The sequence below is a fragment of the Poecilia reticulata genome, chromosome 12 (assembly GCF_904066995.2).
Source record: "Poecilia reticulata chromosome 12, P_reticulata-male-v2, whole genome shotgun sequence".
Lineage (NCBI taxonomy): Eukaryota > Metazoa > Chordata > Actinopteri > Cyprinodontiformes > Poeciliidae > Poecilia > Poecilia reticulata.
The window spans coordinates 7,825,591-7,842,955 of NC_088841.1; the positions used below are offsets into that span (position 1 = coordinate 7,825,591).

The following is a 17,365-nucleotide window of genomic DNA, read 5'->3' on the forward strand; positions in this document are numbered from 1 at the left end:
AATCCAATTAAATCTCAATAAAAGTTTGTGGTGTTGAGAAAATATAAAAATTTAAGGTAGCGTACTTGTATAGACATATATCCGCCTCAGTCCTGATGTACATGTGAAGTCAACTGATAGGAATCTTTAGCAGAAAGTTATGAACCCATTAGCTTAACATCGTTTTTCAAGGGTGAAGAAACCTGTGCTTTCAGACCACATGCTATTTATTCAGCAATGTGTTTTTTAATTCGTTCCACCTGCATGGGGGCCACGAAACGCCACCGACAGAATGGAGACCTCCCACCTGCAGGCATGTGGAGATTAAAGATCATAAGCACGCGCAGCCGAGCTGTGAATTACACGGCAGTCGATCTGTGCTGAAAGCTCCGTTCACCCTTGCTCTCAACATCTGAGGCAATAAAACAATAGCAAACAATATGCAGGAGGGTCAAAGCTAGGATTCCTCAACAAACATGCTACAAAATGTTTTTTTTTTAAATCATGCAGGATGCAGATGCTGTAATCTATGTAGTCAGTAAGGCTGCATTATAACTTGGCTGTGCTCCATGTAAGACTTCTGGCTCCCCCGTGTGTCGGTGAGCCAAAGTTTGAGAGAAGTTTTCTGGAATAAGGCCAAGTCCGTCTCAAGCCCTTCAGTCAAAGTCGGCGAAACGAGCAGGATGAGGGTGTGAACAGCAGGACAAAAACAGACCGACTCCAGTCGGCGTGAGACAACACACACACACGGCTCAGCGCAAAAAAGGAAACGGGAAGCCAAACGACGACAAGTCAAGCACACTTACTTGTGCCTGCACAGCCAGGTGGAAAGCCCCTTTTTTAAAGGGCAGCAAGTCGCCGTTCTGGTTGCGTGTTCCCTCTGGGAAGACCCACAATCGAATCTATAGGGGAGTATGGGGGGAATAGAGGGTCGAACGAAAAAGGAGGGTGATTTAGAATCAAAATCTCTGCCAAAAACAACCTCAAGACGTAGACGTGCCCCCGTGTTTCCTAAACACTTTGATTACCTGCTCGTCGAGCATGGTTTTGGCAGCGTCGGCCATGACGCTCTTGGCGTCGCTTGTCTTTTTGCGGTTGATGAAAACAATGCCGGCGAGCCAGCAGATGAGGCCGACCGTGCCGGCGTAAACCAGCTCCTTCTTGGCTATTGTGGTGCAGCGGTCAGGAAGGATCTCCATCATCCCTGAGAGACACGCAAGTTGTTAAGGTGTTAAAAGGACAGAAACGCTAAATGTAACGATTTATTTACATTCGGCGCTGTGCAAAATGTAACTTAGTTAGGAGAAGAAATGATCTGATTGCTAACAAACATTTAGCTTCATGTGTGTGCATGAGCACAACCTGTAGAGTTAGGCCAACTGGGACAGGTTTCAAATCTGAACTCTTTAGTAGCCAGCAGGGGGCGACTGGTGTGACTTCAATTCAAAACTTAATTTATTTGGGTTTCTGCATGTCTCTCCAACTCCAAGTTAAGACCATTAGGAAAGAAATTTAAGATCTGCATTACAACAGAAATATACAAAAGAAAGTTCCATGTTTTATGTCGTAGTCCCATTCTTATTTTTGTACAAAATAAGATTGTATGAGTTGCAACAGAAGTGAACCAGTAGTGAAGCTGAACGTCGTCCAGCCAACAGGTAATAATTTACAGTCATCAACAACAGACAAAACAGCTAGCTAGGTAGAAAGGGTTTATTAGCAGCTAATTAGCAGTAGCCTCCACCGCCTCGAGTCACAGAACGTAGCAAAGATGTGCATGTGTGTGCAACTTAAACTTTCACCTGACAGAAATGTCTCACAAGAAAAATGAACTGCAAATTAACAAGATTGAATATTCCTGCCACAACTAAATTTACAACCTGTGATTATGATTTAAGGCCAACCAAATTTCATTTCTTCTAATGAATTTAAGACATTTTAAAGAATTTAACTTTAGATACATGAATGTAAGACTTTTTAAGGATGAGTGGACACTTTATTACCTCGGCAAGCATTTTCCTTCAAATCATATGGTTCACTAATTTTTACATTTACCGTTGTAGAATTTGACCTTTAGTGTCACATACGTCGTCATCAAAAGCATTCACTCCCTTTGAACTTTGATGCCCCCGGTCTATCCCATAAAACACTGGTTAAATACAAAAAAAATGTTTGGTTGTAAAGTGATAAAATTATAGGTGCACCATTCGCAGTTGTCAGGCTGATTTCTGATCTTTTAAAAGTCAAATCTGCCGATTCCGATATTGGCTGATACCGATTTTTTTCTTTGTCTGAAAAGTTGCCATATTGGCAACAGTTGGGTGTCTATTGTTTACCGCGCACCTGGTGGGCAGGTTTGTCATAGCAAAAGATGGTAGCGACGGATTTTTAGAGCTTTGCATTGGTTTATACGATTGACGCACAAACTTGGTTTCTCATGCAAGTATTGGATGGTCATCCAGTCTTAAGGAATTTGATCGGAATCCTAGACAAAATATTCAAACATTCAATAATAACTTACACAGTGCTTGCCTAATAAAAGATTACGTTCCATTCAAGTACAAAGTTCATATTAAGAAACAACATCTAGGAGTCTGGAACGAACTTTGACTTCTTCTGCTTGGAGTCGGATTTACTGAAATTTAAATCCCTGATATCAGGTATGCTAAATGTGAAAACACAGCACGTATCTTTATTGATAGGAGTTATCCTGCAAGCTTTAACAACCTCTCTGTAGTGAGAGATATGGCAGAGCCATAAAACTCAAAGAGAAAGGAAGACAACGTCAGGACAGAAAACTGAATGGTGAGTGAACTTCTACCAGCGTAGAGAAAAAACCCCCAGAAAACTGAACACCAAGAGAGAAAAATTACATCTGCTCTAGGAAGAGCTCTGGTATTAATGGCCAAGTGTAGCTGTTGGCATGGCAACTTGAACGCCGAGTCAGCCTCCCGCTGAGCTTTTTTCCTGCACTAATGAGATGCCTGGCTCTCCTCTTGCTGTCACCACGCTGGCCAGGAGCCTTCGCTCATCACTCACCGACACAGAGAAACACTCCTCCTGGGCCAATAATGGGAAGTAAACACACCTAACCCAAATTAGTGTCACTTCACACTCTAGATTTAGGACTAAGCTGAAAAGTAAAAAGATAAAAAACAAAGGCACTAAAACTGACAACAAACACGGCAGAGTGGCCAAGAACTCAACCAAAGATTGTGATGAAATTCATCGCCAGGCGCTCTAGTGAAATGCTGGGTTGTTATTCGTTCTAATTTTAGCAAAACCGACTCTACAAATCCATCTTCAGAGGAAGAATGAGGAAGGGGGAAATTGTTACTAAAAAAAAACCCAGAGGTCTAAAGTTTGAAAGTAATATACTTGGCGCCGGGCCTCAACGGTGAACTCATGAAGTCATGGTCTGCTCAGCGTTTCTCTGAATGAACTGACAGACGCATTGAGTCTTGGATGGCGATAGGAACTGATGCCTCCAGCAAACCTCCACCTTATAAAGTGCACTTTTATACCGTTTGGTCAGAGATTTAAAGCAGACTCTGACGGCTGGCTGGCGTCCACAAGATCAGGATGAGTTGAACTCCAGATCTACAGCAGACGGCCTCAGTGTCTCGGATCACAAATGTTTTCAACAGCAAGACAAGTTACAGGGAAACTGTCATTGATTGATCCGTTTTAGAGACAGACAAACACTGAGGTCTGTCCTGGCAAGTAAAGCATTAATTGACACAAATGGTCATCTGTCAGCATGTGAATGAGTGAATGTAGTGTGAAGGGCTTTAACCAACTTTATATCTTAAGCAGCTTTGATAGTTAGATTAGATTTATAAGCCCCTTTGGAAGATTCCTGCAGAGAAATTGACATCTCTATCACACACAGCAGAGTGAGACATACATTCGATATATAAAAAAACAAACAAATTCTATCTTTTATTCACTTATGTTTATGTTTTTTGGCTGGGGGCTGGATTCAGTGTTTTTACCACTAATCGTTACCTAACTTTGATGCCTTCCTATACAGTCTTTATAACGTTTCACAGCTTACTCTCGATAGCCAACTTCTGAAATACTAGTTTTTAAGCCAAATCTTGTTGGATGTAAATCCATTCATAGCAAAGGAGCTCATATTTAGATAATTAAAATATAAATTCTTCATTTCAATTACTTAAAGAATGCAAAATAAGCAGGATTTTCTTTTGAGGAAATAACTAAATAAAAAAAGGGCTTTGCGGTTTTGTCAAGCTATAACAATTTCCACATTCTCTGGAAAGAACTGTAATACAAATAAAGAATGTAACCCCAATTATTTGCCAAAATTAAATTACATTAAGTAATGAATGAACCAAGGTACCAATTTAAGAACTGGTGTGGAAAACCTGGACATATTTAAGACATGCAAAAATTCAGAGCTGTACCGGGACAAATTTAGCAAGTATTCCCATTTGATGATTCAAAAATCAAGCAAATGTAATACTGATTTTTGCAAGAAAAATATCCATCTGCTGTTATATTTTTCCTTTTCTGACTTAAACAATAGAAATTACATTACGATCCATATTTAAATACCATAAAACTGGGGCACCTTTACATAAAGTTATCATAATGTGTTAGATATGAACCCAAATATCTGTGTAGTGTTGGCTTGAAGGAATAAAATTCATCTACCAATGAGTAAGAGATGAGGTCCAGACATTGTAGTAATTCAGAAAGTTGTTCGTTTGAAAGCGTAATCATGGCCTCTACCTTCTATGAAACTCTGGATTGCTCATTTTTACTGATAGATTTGCAGAGCAGAGGGTGACTAAAAAAAAATCTATATTGCTCCCATTAAGCAGGAGCAGTTCTTTCTGTACGTTTGCCAGAGAGATTGGATTCAGCACATTTATATTTAGAACCCCCCTTTACAAGCTCAGTGGCACAATTCTTCCATCTGGGACTAATTGCTGCCCTTGTGTGTGTGTGTGTGTGTGTGTGTGGGTGGGTGGGGGGGGGTGCGTGTGTGTGTGTGGGTGTGTGCGCGCGCACACACGTGTTCAAATTGGGGTTCTGTTGCTAATGAAAAAAAACAAAAACAAAAAAAAAAAAAACAAGCATTGGCTTCTACCATAAAACGGATCTTATTTTTTGAAAAAAGTTAAGAAGAAACGACCATCTGCTCAACCGTCTTGGATGACTCTTCGAATCTTTCAGTCGGTGCGGAAAAATAAATGATCATTTTGGTTGAAAATAAACTCGAAACCTGGATCAGAGGTAACATGACAGGAACCACGACGCCTACCCAGAACGTCCAGGGAGCTCTGGTGGTTGGAGATGATGACATAAGGCCCTTCTGTCTGCAGGTGCTCCCAGCCGCTCACTTCAATTCGAAGCCCAAACAAGTACTTGACATGACGGACCATGGAACGGATAATCCTGGACAGGAAAAAGGGCGGGGAGGGGGGGCGGGGAGGGAAGAAATTTATGACAGTGCTGAAAAATGTAGGTTTTAGAATTAAGGTACCATCATGCTGTGCTCAGACAGATATGTTATCAAGTGCAATCACTTTATACAGCAGATATTCTCAGCACATTCATGTTAAGTTATGAAACAACTTGTACCGTAGCCAAAACAATACGAGTGATAACTCAGGTGGCTGCTCAGTCAGCTCACTCTTCTGCATTTTGTGGCTCACTATCACTCCTCTGCATCATCTCCCACTAGATACAAACACACAAATGACTAAAACATAGTCATATGTTCCAATTTTGTACAACCCTTGTCTTTTGCATGTCGCTTTTCTAGATTAGTTTCTAGAAGTTTCCTTCCCTTATTAACAACTTCCACAGTAGGCAATAAGAGTGTTCCAATACGGTTTTCACTTTCAATACAATAACGATATCACAGCTTTGAGTGTTTGCCAATATCAATATTGACCCAATATCCCCATGAATCATACATACTTATTATTTTGTAGTGTTTAAAACAGAATCATTGCTCACACTGTCAAATCTCTGAAAATCATCATCTTCATTCTTTCATTGCTTGACTACACAACTTCCTTCCTCAAAAAGACTATTTATATCAAAGGTTTTAAATTTCCTTCAAACTAAAACAAGCTCCTGTGAAGTCTTTATGGAATAAGACTGAAAGGTTGATGTTGGAATTTTTAAAAAAGTATCATATTTGAAGCCATCTGTGCGCACAAGAATTACAATTTTTGATCGTTTGTGGAGTTTCGTTTCACCGTCTCCAACTTTCACTGCTGAATTTGGTGGTTCTGCTTTCTCTGGAATCACTTTCTGTAGCCTCATGCTACATGAATGCCGGGTTTGAAAAGCAACAGCTACTCCATTGATTTTTTTTATTCCTTGGTGCTCAACCTCTGGTCTTTTTCCTTGTGAATGAACTCATCCTGGTTTCAGTGTAGACGTAGTGCAAAAAGGCACATTTTACTCCAATGTTGTGATTGCATTTTGTGGTTTTGTTATAACACAGATGCACTGACAGAAGCCCCAGCGCTGCAAATAAAGCAGAGGAAGTGTTTTCTAAAAGAAGACGCAGCATCATGTGCAGTTTCTATTTTTGCTCAATCTGGTCTCAGATGTCACTCATGTTTCCACCCTCAGGTCAAAATGTGTTTATTTTAGGACGTAAAAAGACCAGGAAGGGAAGCCCCATAAAAGGCTGTTTACAAACAAGCAATGGTGAATCTCATGGATAACTTATTGTTATCCATGACCGGTCTAACTTGGAAACTCAAGTTTGTCTTCAGAGAATAAGAGAATTACCTTAAAATAAAACTCATGCAAACCAAATGTAAACTTCCTTGTTCCCAATTTTAACCACACATCTCTTCAATTTACTTGTAGCTAGCATGTAAATCTTTACTTTTACTTTTTATTATGTTTATAACTAATGGTGCATCGATTGCAGCTTTCAGGCTGTTCACAGATCTTCAAAAGGCTTAACTTGCCGATTTTGATTTTGGCCAATACTGATTTCTTTTTATATATAACCAACACTGTTAGATGTTACAAAGTCACAATTTTCCTAGTTTATATATATATATATTGTACAATACCCATGAAACAATACAAACACATTCTGACTGTACATGAGGGAATTCCTTTGGTGATTTTCAGACCTTTGTGGCGTTCGATAAGATCGGTGGATAACATCGGTTTCACATATCCGCCAATCATAGATCACCCAAAATTAAGGAAATCTGGGCTGGACTGTGGAGGAGCTGCAGAAATCCACAGCTCTAATTGACATCTGAAATGTATTATTATTGCACTTGACAAATCAGATTTTTGTTTAAGCCCAGCCTGCAAAACAGAATATGTCAAGAAAAAAACAACACTGCACGTCGCCTCTATAGTGAACTGCAATTTGGTAATCGGCAACCTATAGCCACTCGACATCAAGTCTTTTGATCCAAATGTTTTCTTGTTTGAATGTAATCTCTATCATCCATCCACTCCAGCAGTCCTTTGGGTATGCATCAAAAATTTATTTCAGAAGTCAGATGTCGGCAACAACAACAAAAAAAAAAGTAAATGAGCACAACAAACTCTACCAACAGAGCAAAGCAAAGCTCACGCTCAACAAGCCCATATGTAATTAAACTGCCTTTTGTTCTGGAATTGGAATAGAAAGAATAATAGGTCTCAACTTGAGAATATAAACATTTATACTAGACTTTTTGACATGGCATGAAAGTAATACTACACACATTCATCTGATAAACTTCAAACAGCCTGTACAGGGAGGATCAAACCTCGCTTTTTCCCTTTGGTAATTCACACTATGGCTTTAAAGGCAACCTTTCAACAAGACCTAGTGGTGATAAAGTGCTCAGTCCAGTGCAAAAGGCACTGACACGCAATCACTCGCTGTTGCAACGACTGCAACTCCAGTCCAGAGTTTTACAACCAACCCAACCAGATTTCATTAGGGCAAATTTCAATATCAGCCCAAGAGTCAGATCCTTTGAACTTATCAGGCGTGATCATGTTTAGGCAAGAACTAAAGTCCACAGCTAAGAGTAAATCTGGCCTGCAATCCACAAAACCACTGAATTGACAAACCTCATACCACAGCTCAACTTAGTCAGCCTTTTTCCTCTTTTTTTTACAAGTTAAAGGTCAAGCTTGTTTAGGGCAGGGCCATGATCATAAGGGAGGAGGGACTGAACAAACAATTACTTCATCAGAAAAGCATGAAATCACATGAATAAAGCAGTTTCACTGGGATTTGGGTAATAAATTAAATGTTTTTCTTTTTTTAAATCATGTGGTAACAGGTCAGATCTGACCCACATTAAAAAAAAAAAAAAAGTAGGCCTGGCAGCCAATTACCCTACCATTTAGCTTTATTGTTCTTTTCTTTCATAACAATGATAAACTCTACACTATAATGTTTGCAAACTAATAACTATAAGTATCATTAAGACTGTTCGTTTTCATCTTTTCCGCACTGGAGCAGCAATAAATATTTATAATATTTGTAATTAATTAGTTAAACTGTACTAACAGATGTATCTGGTGTCTTGACGTAGCACACTGGTTATCTACAAGTTGTTTCTTGAGGAGTATTTGCGTTGGTGAGGATTTGACATGCTCTCCCTGCCAAAACAATCGATTACCGAAAAATTGAAGACAAAGATACAGTAATGGGTTTTTAAATAGATTTCGCCATCCCCTTTAAAGTTATCGTAATAAATACAATGAAATATTGTCGTCAACCTTTAAGTATGCCCACATCTAAAAGCTAGTAGTTTGTTAGAGGATTGTTGGGACTTGAGACTGAGGTGAATGTTCTCCTTTAGCTGGAAAAATATCTACAACAGAGTGATTCACACCGAAGCATATCCATGTGTTATGATGGATTAAGCAAAGTCCAGTCCTGAATTTAATTGAGAATCTGTAGCAAGACTTGAAAGTTGGTGTTCAAAGATGGTCTCCAGCTTAAAGTGTTTTTTTGAAGAGGAGAAGGCAAAGGTCCCAAACTGTACATGATCAAAGCTGGAGAAAACTGGGGATGCACCTATATAAAAATTTAGGCCTACATCTAATATTATTTTTGCTTTATGTCCGCTAACCGATAATATACATCTCTCTACCCTTTCGACAGTGACAAAATAGACCACATTGCTTCTATTCAACATCCTACAGTCTTTGCGTTGAATCACTATCACAGTCACATGACCAAACAAATACCGCATGGCCAATCCCCTACTCTTTCAGAAACGCAAAGGGCAACAAGATTAAAATAAGACATCGGTTGTCAAAATCAGTCCAGTTTACTTAGCGGACACCAATATGTAAAAACATTACTAAAATTAGTTAATAATACAAATGTTAATGTGGGCACATCATGCATCCCAACTGAAAACATATCCCAAAATGTTTGCAGCGGCAACTGGTGTGGTAGCTCTAAAAAGTATTCACATGAGGAGACTGAATTTAAATGTTTTTTTTTTTTTTAGATTTTATTCATAAACCTAAATGACATGTATGCATCATTTTCCTGCAGGTTTCTAATTATACACACACTGCTTTATGTTGGTCTAAAACAAAATATCCCCCAAAACACACACAGCATGGCAAAGTATGGAAGTGTTGAAGAGACTGAGTACTTCTACAAGGCAATGCATGTCTGATCGTGTCCGCCGACTTCCTCTGTAATCCTCCGGTTTGAGTGAAAATACAACAGCCATGAAGACAAAGACTCGTCTCCCACTGACTGTAGTACAATTGCACAATCTGTAACCGGAGCTCAAGCAGTGGCGAGTGAGGAGAAAAAGAACAAAAAAACAACAACAAATGTCCATCTTTAATTGTTGTCATGAGATCCAGGCGTGATAATGAAGACTGGACTTGAACCCAGAATGTAACAGCAATTCAAGGTAATTAGCTGGAGAACAGCACGCAAACAAAAATACACGCACTAAATTGAATGCAACTTTAAAGGGTGCACTGAACAGACTGAACAGATGTGAGTCTGTTTTGCCTAGTGAGTTGACTGAATGCATTCCAGGGCTCCAAGTCAGCTGCAGAGTCTCTAGTCAGGCCCAGAATTCAGGCGTTTGTGTGGAATGCAAAATGTCTGACAGTCCCCATTTATCCTGTCGAATCGCTCGGCCATTTCTGCGCACGAGTGCCAAACGTTCACCCACCAAACTCTGTTCACCCCTCCGTTCAAGGTATGACCCCAACTGAGTTGCTTTGTCACAGTCAACAAGTCCAGATAACCTTTGAGCGGGCAAGCACGGTACACTGGTGCTACATGACACCACCGGACTGCGAAACAGTTATTTCTACCGCATTGAGGCAACTCTTGGGGTCTGCAGTCGGCACGCGAGGATCCGGTGAGGTTAGCAGGACGATCTGCCTCATGACTATTCAGCAACCCAAGTCTAATCAGGGAAAATTCGCCATCTGGCATCTGTCTCTTTGAGGTAATTACTGGAATATGTGAAGCAGTCTATCAGAAAAACCCCTGGTCAGTAGATCCAAACACTTTGTTGGCCAAGAATGAAATAACCGATTCCTTCCTTCCGTCGTCGGGAATGAGGTTTACTTCTGAACGCATGAGATCTAGATGAAAACATGCAAAGTCAAGATTTGAAAAATTCTAATACAAAGCAGCATTAGGATATCAGCAGAAACAAGACGGACTATTGTTGGGTACTGCAATGACTCTTTTCAATCTTTACCCATCGTTCAGTCACCAGTAGGTTCCCAGAAGAGATTCACCAAGAAGGTAAACGAAATTTGTCAATTTTCAACTGACCAGTGATCGACTATCCATAAACTTTAAAAAAATCCAATATTTTTCTGACCAGTGAACACATCCCTTTTGCTCCCTACAAAATGTGTTGCTTTGGAAGCCGTTACTGCAGGACGAAGACTCAAAGTTAGGGATTTTTTTGTTTGAGCAAAGTGTTTTAAGTTAAAGTCTGGAAAAGCAAAACTATGCAAGACAACTATTTTATACACAAGGATGTCGACAACCATTCTGTTGGTTTGGCTGATGCTTGCCGATATATTCCCCACGACTTATAAACGTGAGCTTTCATGGAAGCACCGTCAGCGGTGTGGTCGTTGTTTTACTGTGTCAAAAGGGTAAGGAAATACGTCTAGTATAAATAACGGAATAACAAATGTGATATCAGTAAGGATCAGTTGTCAGCCATAACAGCAACATTAATATTGGCCCAAATTTTGATATCAGTGCATCCCTAGAAATGGTGTTTAAATTCTCTAGGAAAGTCTCTGCTATTCACAGTTGATACTAACCATTTTAGCTTGTTTTTGTGCGCGTTCTGTGCGACGTCACACACATCCCAATAATAAAGAGGAATGCTAGAAAAAATATATATCTGAAACACTTATTCAGAATCCTTAAAAATAAACCAGAATCGGATGGTCAGAGCTTTAAAATAAAACTGAGATCAAAAAGTTTGATCGGTGCCTAGTGTTCATCACTTTCACTGCTTTTTAGCTTCTCATTCAATCTATATCGGCTTTGGAAATTAAATACAAGGAAGGTAAATGCGGCTGTCAACATACATTATTAGCACTAAGATCATACATGCAAAATAACCCGCAAGTATTGAATCCAATCAGTCACTTCATCATGCAATGACACGACTGGATAGATTGTACAAATTATGCAGCGGTTCTCTATGAATTAAATCCCAATACTCTTATTTTGAAACTCAAAATTCAATGAAAAAGTATGCATATCAAGTAAAAAAGATTTTAATTATGCTGGAGGATACCGAGTACATATAAACAAGAGTTGTATAATTTTCCTAATTGGTTTGGCTAGGCTAGGGGTTATTGTTTTGGGAAAACAAACTTTGCTTTCTTAACTAATGCTATAAATATCACACAACTGACTGAGATTGTTGTTGACAGCATAAACAGGATAATCATTCCTGCCTGATACTAAAACAAACATCAAACGGAGTTAGCAACGTTTGCTAACAGTAACATATTCCTGCTGCCAACGTGTGAACGGGGCTAATATAGCATACGATTAAAAATTAGTTTAGTTTTTTCTTCTTCTTTTTTTTTGGGTTTTCTTCTCCGACAGAAAAATTGAACATTTTAATATATTAGACTCTCCACGTCCTACACGCTGGCTACTTTTTAAATTTGCACAAAAGTTGTGGCTACGCTAAGAGCGCAGCCAGCCTCATCTGAATGTTTCATATCAACAACTGCTGCTGCTAAACAGCTAGCAGGCTAACGGCTGCTAACTGTCAGACATTTCCAACTCACCTCATGTTTTCCACGTCTCTCCCTCCGCTTTTAAGTAAACATATGGGAATCCCCAGTATGGCCAGGAACATCATCCAGGCCACGTAGAAGAACTTTTTGAAATAGAACACAAACGTGCTGCTGGTCCACATCAGGAGTGGAAACAGCAGCAGCAGCAGCAGCATCCACACCACATCCATAGCGATGCACTGGAGAGACTCGCGGCCAGCCGAAAGCGCTCGCAGGTCGGATGAGGAAGCCGCCAGCTACGGTCCAAGAAGGGAGAAGGGGCGCACCGCGACCCCGACGGACATTACACAACCGGGCAGTGTTCCCTTTAATGCGCAAGAGTGAAAGCGATGCTGAGACCGTGGACAACACGGAATGAACAGGCACCGCGGCTCATCTGTTGCTAAATGGCATCATGAGGTGGAGTCAAATCGTCATCGGTTTTGCTTGCTTTTCTGTTTCCGGTTGGTTCACGGCGGACGGGTCAGAAGTCACGAGCTACATAATTACTGTTTTACAGCGTCCGTCAGCAGATTCTTAACTTTCAGGTGGTTTATTCGAAATCACAAAAACTGCAGGCAGCAGAGCACCTGCTTAATGTTTATTATTATTATTATTATTATTATTATTATTATTATTATTATTATTATTATTATTATTATTATTATTATGATCCTGGGAAAAGGTCACTTAAGGGCCCCATTTCTACTAAAGTTCACCATTAATCTTCCCCTTTATATACTCATATGTTACATTTGGATTTCACAAACGTAACATATTCGTGAAAGCCAAATAATGTTAGATTTACCTTTCACAAATGTAAGATTAGTGCTAACAAGGAGGGCCCTGGTGCTGCCCATCCTTCTGAAATGTATCCTTATGCAGCAATTTAATCTGCTTCTTAAAACCAAATGCCACAATGTGTAACTATTATTGCTTCCTCTTGTGTGCATCTCACATTACAATACCAACAATAAGCTTACATTATAACTCTGCAAGCATAACTTCTCAGCAATGGAGGTTTTCCTGCAACTGGTGCACTGCATTCATCCAACTGTCTGCAAATTCAAGTTGTCATGGTGCCACCAGGGGCCCCTAAAAAGCCACGTAGTAAATCCACAGCTTTGGCTGGCCTTGTTGGAGGATTCTTTATTACCCTTTGATGTGGTTCACCATCCAAAATTACCAGTGTAATGATCTCTAGGTGTTCGCTGTTACTCCTCAGCATCAGACTAGTTTGACTGCAGATTAAAGCAGATGTTCAATTGGATTAGTGGTAATAATCCAATCCCTGGCCATAATCTGATACCGTCCAGTCGCCCTGACAAAGACGTTTGGGCTACGTCGAGGAGCTCGACTTGACATGATTTGGAGGATTATGATGAAGTGGCAGATAATCCTAATCTAATGTGTGTAGAGATAGTGCTACTGTTACTGACCTCCATTTAAATACATCTTAAATACACATAAGAAAAAATAAAAATAACATCCTTTTGAATATTTTGAATCATACTTAGTAAACTTCTCCATACTTTACTGCGTTAAATCAAACACTTTAAGGTATTTCTTTGCAATTTGGGATGATCAATCATCACAAAATAGTCTATAATTATGAAGTGAAAAGAAAACACATGACTGATGGTTTTCAAAAATGTTTTTATCAACAAGACTGAATAATTTCAGACTTTCAGTTGTTTTTGGTGCACACCTTCTTTTGTCTGATTTGGCTAAATAAAATCCAGTGTAATGACTTGAATTAGTAAAGACATCCCTGCATGTGTGTAACTTGTAGTGAAACTCAGGAACATATACTTGAGTTGGTGGTCAGAGTATGAGAAAATGGGAAAAGGTCAATGGGAATGAATACGTTTACCTGGCTTAGTATAAGGGTAACTCCGTTGTTAATGTTAAACTGTTCAAATTTTACTAAATACACACTATCAACAAGAACTGTGGAGTTGACCTGGTGTGGTGTGTTAATGTTTGCGAAGGAAACATTAACACACCACATACTGCAGCCATGAGTTAAATGTTCTAGCACTTATTTCCATCAGTGTACTTCCACAAAAATGGCAGTATTAAAACAAACACAAAATAAAATACAATGCTGAAAAAACACCAAAATTAATACAAATGTTACTGCTTTCCTAAGGTATATTGTGTTCTGTGCTGTAAATGTATTTTGGTTTTACTGACTGACAAATAAACAAATCACAAACCACAAAGCAACCAATTATTTTCCGGAACAAGTTTTAAGACAGTGACCACATAAATAAATAAACACACAACCTTTGGTTTGTGCATCTTTGAGTTGTTAAGCACAAATATACAGAGTACATACCACTTGTTTGACATAAAAAAGCCATTGAGCTCCCCCTGATGGTGTACAATAGTACTGCAGTCATGATAAGACAGTTCCTAAAAGCATCATTCTTTAAAGCCAAAACTCTTATTGTATCACAGTATATTCCATAAAGGCCTGCACATACTTAATAATAATGAAGCTGGACAAAACAATTAAATGAAAGAACACTTGCTCAACATGTATTTGAGGTAGAATATATGTTCATTGTTCGAATTATTTTTACACATGAAACAAGCAGTATCTTAGGCTTAAAGACATCCAGCTGTAAATATTTTTCCACATTGCAGTCAAATTCATATAATAAAACATTTGTGTATCATACAAGTATTGAACTACAGACGTTTCTTCATTACCCCCTGGTGAAACAAATTAATCTAGACTCTGTTTCCTGTATAATTTAATAAGCCACACGCAGTTCCAGTCACATGCGGGATAAGTTTATTAGTTACGCTGATAGCGTCTTGGGCAACGTGACAGAAACTGGTGTGTTTCTATTTTTCACCACTAGATGGCAGCGCTGTTGCAGATACAAGGACTACACCGCTGACACCGGATTACTAGCTGCTTAAAGAACAATCTACAGAGAAGTAAGATGATTCTTTATGATAAACAAGAGGATGTTTCAATGCCTTATCTCTTCAAGGGACACTAAGCTTCTTTGCTTGCATGTGAAGGGTTTTATGAAGGTATCAGTGAACCAGAACTCCCAGTGCCTGTGTCAGGTGTCAAAACGTACCAGGATGCCTTTCCTCTAGCCACTTTGTCATAATGGCCAAGATAGTGGACAATCATGTCTTGACAGATTTGTTTTGTACTATACTCTATGCTAGTTTTGGAATAACTAGACGAATACTCCTTTGTGAGACTTTTTAGTGAGTTTTATCCCTGTTTGGTCTAAACTCAAGTCACACCCTATTCCTAAACCTAGGCCCTAACACAAAACAGCACCTCTTCTTATGGGATCTGGGCTTTGAGTCCCATTAGAAGTAGTCGGTCTTCACAAGGTAGTATTTGTTGGAAAAATGGGCCTTACAAGGAGTTGAATCATGAAACGCATACACACTATTTAAGTTTTATTTTTAAAAGTCTTTGAAAACTATGTAGAATTTATTTTCACTTCCCAGTTCAATTATGCACCCAACTATTTGTGTTGCTCTATCTCATGATATCCCAATAAAATGCACTGAGGTTTGTGGTTACAATGTGACAAAATGTGTGTAAAGAGAGAGCTGACTATATGCAAACAACCACAGACCATGAGGTCTGAAGTTTTGAATAAAGTCATGGCAATGGAGAGGGCAGATTATGATCACTGTTGACTCTGCGCCAGTCTGTCGTCGAAAATTGTGCAACTTGAATGCAACATCCTGTGTGCGCGCCGTTTGGGACTGTAAAGCTGCTTGCTGCAGGGTGAATGCCACGCAAATTTTCATGAGGTTATTGAGCAGCTATCTAGAGAAAGTCTAGAGAAAGTGGGGTTGCTCACCAGAGGTTAGCATGTAACCCACTGGGAGTATTCAATTAAACATCTGCCACGGATGGTGACCTCTCCCTGAGCCTCCCACTACCCCCCACCGTCTCTCCCGCATTCAGGCTCCTGCATTTCTAAACAGGGCCTCTCCCCTGTTCGGTTGCGCAGGAGATAGTGAGTGAGCAAAGTGTTGGTGGTTGAGGCTTTATTGGACAGCCCCCGCAGTGACACCCCCCGCCATGCTTCCCTCCCTCTCTCTCTCTCTCTCTCTCTGCTGCTAGTGCACGCGCAGGAACAGCTGTCATTGAGTAGCGCGCTGCGTATAGCGAGCCTATCCACTTTGAAGATTATTATGCAGGAGCTTCTAACCTTCCGGCGTGATTCAGATACAATGAAGCACTGAAAAAAAAAAATCTTAGAGCGGTGATACGTTTACCACTGCTAAGAGCGGGTGACAGGCGAATATATCAGAGACAGAAAAAGCCCCGTCTGTCTGCCGCTGTTCTCTCTGTATGCGCGTGTGTTGAGGAAAAAAAACACCTCCGTAGCAGTTGTGGATTATTCCGAGGACACCGCGCTGAAACCATGAGCTGGGGGACGGAGCTATGGGTGAGTCTCAGCCACACTTGTACTCTTTAGTTATTCAGCCTGGGAGGCTGTAACGGTTCGGAGATAAAAATAAGCATGCCCCCATTTTTTTTTTCTTCTTTTACTGCTATAGCCACGCTTTTATTAGCATGCGCCGCTCTGCGCACGTCCAGCCTCGGGGACATTAAGGCTAATTTGTCGCGTTGTTTACCAGAGCTAATGTGTTTTCTCCCTCCATGTGTCACAGTAACGGCAGGAAGGTACGGGCAGAAGTAAAACCCTAAAAAAGCCCGCAGCTAACGCTAGCCCCACCATCCATTTTAGTTCACATTTGTGCGTTTCAAATCACGCTTTGCACACACCCCCTCACAATTTCAATGTAACAGATCAGTGTAAGGATGCGAGGCGGTTGTTACAGGCTGTCTCCTCGCGCTGCTTGTATGTTGTTACAGTGTGATGGATATGTACCAAAGCAGGTAAATATTAAATGCACATGTACGGTGCCTTTCACAGGAAGTATCTTCGCTGTAACTAGAGGAAGTACACATGGCTCTTCCTTTCATCAGTACTCAATGTTGCAGGCTGCTTCTGGGTTACCGCACGTAATACTGCTAAATTTTAGCCTCTTTAACAAAACAATGTTTACATTTTTTTGTCACTTCACAATCACCCACGTCCATGTATTTTAG

The 17,365-nt window shown here is 40.0% G+C and overlaps 2 protein-coding genes across 2 annotated transcripts in view; one reads left to right on the top strand and one right to left on the bottom strand.

Annotated features, from left to right (window-relative positions):
• Nucleotides 1–12,740, bottom strand: part of agpat2 (1-acylglycerol-3-phosphate O-acyltransferase 2 (lysophosphatidic acid acyltransferase, beta)) — a 16,997-nt gene extending 4,257 nt beyond the window's left edge. The window contains exons 1-4 of the mRNA XM_008423562.3: nucleotides 12,265–12,740; nucleotides 5,270–5,403; nucleotides 1,008–1,183; nucleotides 786–881 (exon numbers count right to left, since the gene is read on the bottom strand). Of these exons, the coding sequence (XP_008421784.2) occupies nucleotides 786–881; nucleotides 1,008–1,183; nucleotides 5,270–5,403; nucleotides 12,265–12,443 (585 nt within the window). The 5' untranslated portion in view covers nucleotides 12,444–12,740. The remainder of the gene's footprint in view (nucleotides 1–785; nucleotides 882–1,007; nucleotides 1,184–5,269; nucleotides 5,404–12,264) is intronic.
• Nucleotides 12,741–16,346: 3,606 nt separating this feature from the next.
• The window catches only part of fnbp1b (formin binding protein 1b), a 65,932-nt gene continuing 64,913 nt past the window's right edge, over nucleotides 16,347–17,365 (top strand). Inside the window, exon 1 of the mRNA XM_081613155.1 lies at nucleotides 16,347–16,697. Coding sequence (XP_081469281.1) covers nucleotides 16,674–16,697 — 24 coding nt within the window. The 5' untranslated portion in view covers nucleotides 16,347–16,673. The remainder of the gene's footprint in view (nucleotides 16,698–17,365) is intronic.